This window comes from Diplotaxodon limnothrissa, linkage group LG14 (genome assembly GCF_057381915.1).
Source record: "Diplotaxodon limnothrissa isolate DT_005_m linkage group LG14, D_limnothrissa_male_GT1.1, whole genome shotgun sequence".
Taxonomy (NCBI): Eukaryota; Metazoa; Chordata; class Actinopteri; order Cichliformes; family Cichlidae; genus Diplotaxodon; species Diplotaxodon limnothrissa.
The window spans coordinates 18,475,386-18,484,087 of record NC_140609.1 but is presented as its reverse complement, the minus strand read 5'-3'; the positions used below and the strand labels follow the sequence as shown (position 1 = coordinate 18,484,087).

The following is an 8,702-nucleotide window of genomic DNA, read 5'->3' as shown; positions in this document are numbered from 1 at the left end:
ATGCACGGTAAGTAAAAAGTTCTGGTCACTTCTTTCAGTGTAAATCTGATCAGAATCCTTTTGAGGATTTGTTTGTGCACGTGTGACAAAAATATCTACTGTTATTCACACGATTTTTCATAAGTTGTGTGGAATGTCAGGAAATCTTTATACTTAAAAAGAAAAACAAATCGACCTTAAAATCTTTTTGTTTCCTTTAGGTTGGTTCCAGAAACTCTTGAAATCGAGAGGATCTTTATCAAAGCAACACAATAAAGAAGCCACAAAAGGTTCAGTGTCTTCTGTTAGTGGTGCATTAACATCATCCTCATCTACATTACCATCGTGCTCTTCGTCGTCGCTGTCATCATCACCCGGGGGGACCCCCTCGAAACCACGGCAGCTGCCTACTGTTCTCAGTTGTGAGTTGAGATGGAAAAGAAAGTATGACCTATTTGTTTGTCACAGCAGCGCCCAAAGTGACATTGAAGAGGCCACACGCCTGGTCTCCTTCCTTGAGGATTCGCCCCGCAGCCTCAGATGCTTTCTGTGGCAGAGGGACGCCTGTCCAGGAGGTGCAGTTTGCACCGAGTTTTGTCAGGCAGTGGAGAACAGTCACTTACGAGCTCTGCTTATCACTCCTAATTTTGTTCAGGATGATTGGTGTAATTATATGATGCACCAGGTACTGACAGAGGGACCCATGTCCAATAGGATGATTCCTCTGCTTCACAGCCTGTCCCACTCTCAGTACCCTAAGGAGCTGAAGTTCTACTACTACATTGACCTGAGCAGGAACCCCATCCAAGCCTATACGCTTGTCAACAGGACGGTACTCCAGTGTAAGTAATGAGAAGAGAGTGATATGAACACGAGCTGAGATCAGTCATGCCATTTTTAAAATGATATTTGTTTAAATCAGCTGGGAATCACAGACTGATTTAACACATCACAAATCAAAGTGATGTGCTGTGATAAACTCCTCATCCTGATTCTCATACTTAAATGTTTCAGATCATCAAATATTAGATAAAGATAATCCAAATTAATAGAAAATACAATTCTTAAGTGATTCTGTCATTTATCAAAGGTACAGCGATGACCTTTTCTAGGTTATTATTTAGAAAAAATGTTCTCCTCATAAATATATATTGATTAGTGTTTGACTACAGCTTCTAAAAGATTGATGCGTTTTCATAAACTTCAAATGAATTTATTAAAAATGCACAGGAGCGTGCTCAAGTTTGTGGAAGCCTTCATGTTTGTTTTACCCAACACTTTACTTGTAAATCTTCTTTTATATCCAACTAGCAAAAAAAGAGAAAAGAAATAAAAGGGTCATCTGCATGAATCAGTTCTCTGGGTGAGATAATATCTTTAAAAACATTCCTTTGTTCTTTCTTCAGACCTGGAGGACCTGGTTAAAAAAGAGGTGACTCATAATTTCCAGATGAGTGGCTCTAGCAGTGGATTAGATGGAGCAGACAGCTCAAAAGAAGACAAGCTGATGTCCCAGCACAGCCCTGCTGGGACTGCTATTCCACTGGAAGTGATGCGAAAGAGCCATAAACACTTTAGTGGCATTTCCTGTGATCATCATCAGCAGCAATTAAAGAATATGACGCAGGAAGGGAGAAACTTAGCTACTGACTGACCTCCGTTTTAGTGTTCCTTTTATCACAGCGTGCGGTTATTGCTTTTTTAACACTGGATATGTGGCAGAACAATAAAAATGATCAGCATGGGAATTCAATTTTCCTGTCACAGCTTGTGAACTATAGTGTGAGTGCGCAAGATATTTAAATGTAAACATTAAAGGCGTTTGTGTTTGTAGTCTCAGCTTTGTAATGAGAGGAGGTTGTCTTTTCCACTAGGTGGTGTATTCTACTGCAAATTCCAACAATAGAGAGTACCAGTGAGGAAACATGAATGGGTCATATCATGAGGTCTGTGTGTGGGTTGTGTATGAGAAAGGGAAATACCCACCCATTACAAACTGCTGACAGTGGTATGACATTTGAACTGGGCTTCGAGTGATAACACAGGGAATGTAATTCCTTTTTAGGAAAAAAAAAACACACTTCTTTCTTCATTTTAAATTAAATATTTCTTTAGACTTATCATCTTTTGCTGTTAGTATTTCTGCCAACCATTGTTTCTTGTTTGGAATTGCAGTGCATGGGTGTATTTGAACGTGTGTTGTCCAGACTGTATCTTCCTGACACTTGGACAGTGTCAGACAGCACCAGGTCCGGTCCAACTATAACTAATGAATAAATAGTTGAAACAAAGTCTGATCAAGTTGAAAATTTGTTGTGAACCCCTATCGTCCTTCCAAGGGAGCTTTCACTTCTCCTTGGCAGACTTCACTATTCATTAAGCATAGTAACAAACAACAGGTTTTAGATAGCTGACATTAAGTTTAGTCCACTCATCGTGGAATATGAAGTATTCACAGTATCAAGTGGAGAACAATGTGTGATGTTTTTTTTTTTTTTTTCCAAAAAGCAGACAGGGCTTATATTCCCTTTACAAGGAATCGTTTGCACTGAAGATGTACTACTGTGTTCTGTTCCTCACTCTTCCCCAACCTCCTAAACAACAGCAGACATTTAGCGCTGCAAACAGAGATCCCTTATAATCGGCTATTTCGTGCCAAGCCAACGTTGCAACATAAAAATTGAGACTAATCTCTAAAAGGAACAGATGTTCTATGAAGCCTTTGTTGTTACCAAATCCTTGAGCATGCGCATGTGTACGCACACACACACACACACACATTCAGATGTAGTTATGTGAATGGCTGTTAACGTCAGACAAAACACGTGTCACATTTCACATACGTAATGTAAAAAGCAAGCTAAACTAACGAACTGTGGCCCTATAAATGGTCTGATCACGATCGCTAATGAATGCCAGCAAATTGCAGAATGTAAGCTGAATTCTGTTTTCTCATGCTGTGCTCTGCTGTGCCGTGTTAGCTAACGTTAAGGCACAGCATTGTTGGACTTGGACATGAATTCTCAATTAATGTGAGAATTTAATCAAGCTGTTTATCAGAGAGGAAGCATATTTGAGCGCTAGCCTAACATTAGCTGCCATAATGTTAGCTTATAGCCACCTGTTGCTGTTTAGCTGCTTCATTGTCAGGATTCCAGATGTCTAATCTTCTGACACTAAGTAATTGTGACAATATTCTGAATACATAAGCATTTTAATGTATCCTTTTGTGTGTAAGAGCCCTGACTTCGGTTCAGGTAATGGCACTTGAAGCGAGTAGTATATTTATGAGTACAGTATTCTTTTTTTTTTTCAGCTCAGGAGGCAGAGCAGATCATCTACCAATCGGTTGGTGGTTTGATCCCTGCCTGCTCCTGTCTACATGCCAAATATCATTGGGCAAGATAATAAACCGAAGTAGCTCTGTGATGCATCCATCAGGGTATGAATGTGTGTGAATGTTAGATAGCAAGCAGTTCTGCATAGAAATAGTGCTTGTATAACTGGCTGTGAATAGGTGAATTAAGCATGTTGTTTATAAAGCACCTTGCTTCAGGACAGTATAAATGTTCCATATATCAATCAGTGTTAGACTAAAATCTGCCAAAATATAAAAGGTTTCCTTTGTTTATAAAGACAAAACATGATTTGATTAGATTGACATGTGACACTGCAAGGCAGTGGTTTATATTGTTGCCTCACAGATATGTGTACCCTGTGTTCTAATCCACTAGACCTATTTTAGGCTCACTAAAATTTGACAGCTTAAAATAGGATCATATTTGCCTGTGTGTTCTTACTGGGAGTGTGCATGGTTTCACTGTGCCTTTGTGAGTTTATAGGTGCGATTGTGAGTGGAAACAGTTATCTGTGTTAGCCCCACACAGGATGTACCCCATCTCTTTCATGATTAGAGCTGGGATAGATTCAACATGTCATATCCCTCACCTCGAACTGACCTTGAATTGGGTAAGTGGAAGGAAATGTTTTTGGTTTTCGATGAATAATACTGATAAATGACTAAAATGCTCATCCACTTGTCTAAAGACTAAAACTGAAAACAGTGACTGTGGTTTGGTGTGGAAAAGCCCCCGAACATGCAAGTTGAGTGTCATCATCCCACAAATTTCAACACCAAGAAAGATGTAAAGGAGAGCGCAGAGTTTAGGTCTCTTAATAGCAAGCAGTGTGTTTTAGATCACTATCGTTGGGAGAGCGTTGAGCTTTAAGTCCCCTTGGTGGTCTGTACAGTGTGCGGTGGCACTGACCTGGATCTTTCTGCCTGTGATGAGTGAGTTCAGCTGGCTGTGCTACAGCGATGAAGCAGCTGGGTTACAGATAAACATTTTCGTGGTTTCAGTGAGACTGGTGAGCATACTGAGCCATAAGAAATGAGAATCACTTACAGTACAGTAGCTTTATAGACAAAATAAAAGACGGAAGTCTTTCCTTCCTTACCATTGTTGCCAAGATGCCTGCTCAAAGGGGGAAGGGGGACGTATGATTTTTGGAGTTTACTGTGGAGTCTTTACCACCATGAGGCAACTGTTGTGATTTGATGCTACATAAAAAATGTTATTGAATTGAATTAAAGCCACATAATAAACACCGTTATTCATTAACTTATCTGCCACTGTTTTTTTAATTGTTTTACCAGCAGCATTAAGTTTATAACATGAACATCTAGTTTTATTGCACTTTGGCCTATTTCTGTGTTTATGATTTCACTATACCCTCTCCCCAGTGTGAAACAAGGAAGAAAGATAAAGCTTCTTTGCAGCTACTTCTACATAACATTTAAAAGTCTAATTCAGGATCCCGTTTGCTATTGTATTCTTGGGCATTGTTGGGAAAATAATTCTGACATCCACTTAAGAAAGACTGCACACAATCTATCTTATACTGAGTCAGACATGATTAATGACGAGCTAAACTTGATGATGGAACTGGACAAATAAAGTCGTAAAGGAGCGACGCTTTCGTTTAAAGAACCCAATGAATGTTCGTTGCCAAGAGATATAGAAGATGTTCAGACTGTGGTTTCTCAAATCTACATAATTAAACATCTATGTTCTAAAATCAAACAAAGAATTATGAGTTTTCTAAGGAAAAACTAGTATAAACCAACCAGTAACCGTCGTGGGGCGACCGTGGTTTGTGGGGCGACCGTGGTTCAGGGGGTTGGGAAGCTCATCTTGTAACTGGAAGGTTACTGGTTTGATCCTCTGCTCTGTCTGTCTTGGTCTTTGTGTCCTTGGGCAAAACACTTCACCTACCGATGGCGTGATATGGCAGCCTCGCTTCTGTCAGTTTGCCCCAGGGCAGCTGTGGCTACGACTATAGCTTGCCTCCACCAGTGTGTGAATGCAAGAGTGAATGAATAGCGGAATTGTAAAGCGCTTTGAGTGTTTCGAAAAGCGCTATATAAATGCAATCCATTATTATTAACCCAACAGAAGCGCTGATCTTTTCTTTTTTATGTTTTAGTCTGTTACTTATGGCAGACTACACCATGCTGTTACTTACAGATAAAAAATATGTCTCTCTAAATGTTGGTACCTGTACAAAAAATGTAAAGACGAGTTCATCAGGTACCCTTCAACAGTAACTCCATCTAATTCACCCCACAGGCGGGATCAACCTGTATAGAATATATGAGGCTATTTCAGCTTCTTTTGGTGAGAGTGAGAATCAAATGTCCTACTACTTGAACAAAACAATTTCAAAAGATAGTGGCTGTCATTGTATTATGTAATATTTCCCCAGTATTTGCTTGGTATCTCTTTCAAGGAAACAACAAATATCTGGCATCAGATCTTTGACTCATCTGAGTTATGTCTAGCTGATATAAGATTATTTGTGTTACTAATTAACTTATTTCCAGATGTTGTTGTGAGAACAAGAAGCGCAGAGGAAGGGACATTGCAACATAAGAAACATTATTTGTCTTGCCACAGAGTAACCTCCCTTGGTGACTCTGTATCTGGGTGTGTCTTTTGTCGCTACTAAACAACTTCCTAGGAATACATGGTACAAGGGATAGGTTATTCTCCATGAATGATTACCATTACGAACTCTAGCTTCTGCCAGTACAGTTTCACGTGAAATTGTATTTCATATCACAAAGTAGTTAACAATGTCTCATAAAAAGTGTGTTTATAACTGTGTGCAGTGTGCGTCAGCATAGAGGGTTGGAAATATTGAATTGAATCATTGGGCATTCATGAATCCGTGGTATTTGGATGTGTCTGAAACTGCCTGGATTAATGCTCATTATTAATGAACTGCAAAGGCAGCCAAGACTCAAAACTTTCCACTGACACGCTCCTGATTGTGTTAAAAAAAGAAACAAGACGATGCTCACTGAAAGCAGAAATGTAGGCTTAAGGACAAAGCTTGACACAAACTGGTGTTTCTTGCTCTGATAGTAAAGATGGGAAAAGTGAACTGAAATTTAAGTTTGGTCAGAATACACTATTATGTAGTGTGACTGAGAGCAACATGCTAATTATCCAAAACCAAGAGTTAATGTTTGACAGATCAAAGTAAAACTCATTATGATTTGATGAGACATCTATAGAATAAGCTAAGCTAAGCTAAGCTAAGCTAAGCTAAACTAAGCTAAGCTAAGATAAGATAAGACTTTATTGATCCCACGACGGGGAAATTTTTTGCGTTACAGATATCAGAAGGAAATACAAAAATACAAAAAAGTACAATCAATGAAAAAAAAAGTAAGATAATACACTGTATACAATGGTAGCATACACAGTATGTGATGATGGATATGGTTGGAAATATGCAAGACATAAACTATATAGCTTGACATAGAATAGAATAGCCTTTATTGTCATTGTACAGAGTACAACGAAATTGGAGTGCCACTCCCTTGGTGCAAGTTTCAATAATAAATATAAATGTTTTTGTTTGGTTTTTTTTGTTTTTTTTGCCTGTCCCGTTTGGCTCTTTTGCCATCAGAATTGTTGTCTAAAGGCAAAGAAAGATGCCCAACGGATTTACTTTACCAAATTGACCATCCCAGCCTTGCCATAATGGTCCATTTGATTCACCTTTTATTGTTTATTTTATTTTCACTTACTGAATATAGGACAGACTTGACTGGGGGAAAGAAGGGGAGAAAGAAAGAGGGAAAGAGAAACAGCTGAGAAGAGGGACGGGGGAGAAGGGCAAAAACCAAAAACCAACAGAATGAGCAGAAAAAGAAAAAAAGAAGAAAAAAAGAAAAAAAATGCATATATCAATCACCTGGGTCACCTGCTGAGAAAGAAAAAAGAAAACAAGCAGAAGAGAACAAGAGTAATAGAATAAACAACATCACAATGAGGTCATCAGATATCTGCACGCCCAGAAACCTCATGGAGTGTACCCTCTCCACACAGTTCCCGTGAATGTAAAGTGGGGCCGGGTCTGCTCTGCCCTTCCTGAAGTCCAAGATAAGTTCTTTAGCTTTCGTGGTGTTCAGTTGGAGGTTGTTAACTGAACACCACTCAGTCAGTCTGTTGACCTCATCTCTGTAGTCCGACTCATCCCCCCCTTGAGATGAGTCCAACCACTGTGGTGTCATCCGCGAACTTTATGATGGTGTTTGAGAGATGGGTAGGGGAGCAGTCGGATGTGTAGAGCGTAAACAGGAGGGGACTCAAAACACATCCTTGTGGAGATCCGGTGCTGAGTGTGATGGTGCTGGACAGGTGGGGGCCGAGTCTGACAGACTGTGGTCTATTTGTCAGGAAGTCCTTGATCCAGAGGCAGATGGGGGTGGAGAGTCCCAGGTGAGACAGTTTCTGGACCAGGATCTCCGGGATGATATGATTGAATGCTGAGCTGTGAAGTCCAGAAAGAGCATTCTCACATAGCTTCCTCGGTGCTCCAGGTGACTCAGCGCAGTGTGGAGCGCTATGGTGATAGCGTCCTCGGTGGATCGATTTGTCCTGTAGGCAAATTGGTGGGGGTCCAGAGTGGGAGGCAGACCGGCCCTGATGTGCTGACAGACCAGTCTCTCAAAACACTTCATCACTACAGGCGTAAGTGCAACAGGCCTGTAGTCATTTGGGCTGGCCACAGCTGTCTTCTTGGCGATGGGGATGATGGTGGAGGTTTTGAGGCAGGGCGGGACGGTGTTTGATGACAAGGAAAGGTTGAAGATTTTAGTGAAGACTCCGGTCAGTTTGTCAGCACATGCTCTGAGAACCTAGCTATTGTACCACTACTATTCCTATGTATAGACATGTACACACTAAATATACATATGTATACATATACATACATATATACCTTCACATGTCCATACACATGGAAGGTCCATTATGCATGAAGTGGTGACCGTGGATGTTCACACAGTGTCCAGTGACTTATGACATCGTGAATGAGAAGTTATAGAGTCTAACTGCTGTTAGGATGAATGATCTGCGAAAGCGCTCCTTCCTGCAGCGAAGGTGTTTCAGTCTCTGACTAAAGGAGCTGCTCAGCCCACTCACATACTCATGCAGTGGGTGATGTGGGTTGATCATGATGGATGTCAGCTTTACTAACATCCTCCTCTCGCCAACCACCTCCACAGACTCCAGGGGACATCCCAGCACGGAGCTAGACCTCGGCACCAGTTTGTCAATCCTGCTCCTGTCCCTGTCCGTGCATCCACTCCCCCAGCAGGCCACTGCATAGAAAAGGGCAGATGCTACCACAGTGTCATAGAATGTCCT

At 40.7% G+C, this 8,702-nt stretch overlaps 2 protein-coding genes across 2 annotated transcripts in view; both read left to right on the top strand.

Annotated features, from left to right (window-relative positions):
* tirap (toll-interleukin 1 receptor (TIR) domain containing adaptor protein) lies at positions 1 to 1,633 on the top strand. Its single transcript, XM_085371270.1, has 3 exons — positions 1 to 7; positions 201 to 821; positions 1,386 to 1,633. Exons 1-3 carry the CDS (start codon positions 1 to 3, stop codon positions 1,631 to 1,633), a joined length of 876 nt encoding a protein of 291 aa, XP_085227396.1.
* Positions 1,634 to 3,887: 2,254 nt separating this feature from the next.
* Positions 3,888 to 8,702, top strand: part of st3gal4 (ST3 beta-galactoside alpha-2,3-sialyltransferase 4) — a 54,330-nt gene continuing 49,515 nt past the window's right edge. Inside the window, exon 1 of the mRNA XM_085371311.1 lies at positions 3,888 to 3,948. The gene's annotated coding sequence lies outside the window, so the exon portion shown is untranslated. The remainder of the gene's footprint in view (positions 3,949 to 8,702) is intronic.

What these genes read in the sequence shown, in the direction of transcription:
- tirap (XM_085371270.1), top strand. An exon ending in CAACAGGACGGTACTCCAGT is followed by an intron (nt 822 to 1,385) that starts GTAAGTAATGAG and finishes TTCTTTCTTCAG; the next exon opens with ACCTGGAGGACCTGGTTAAA.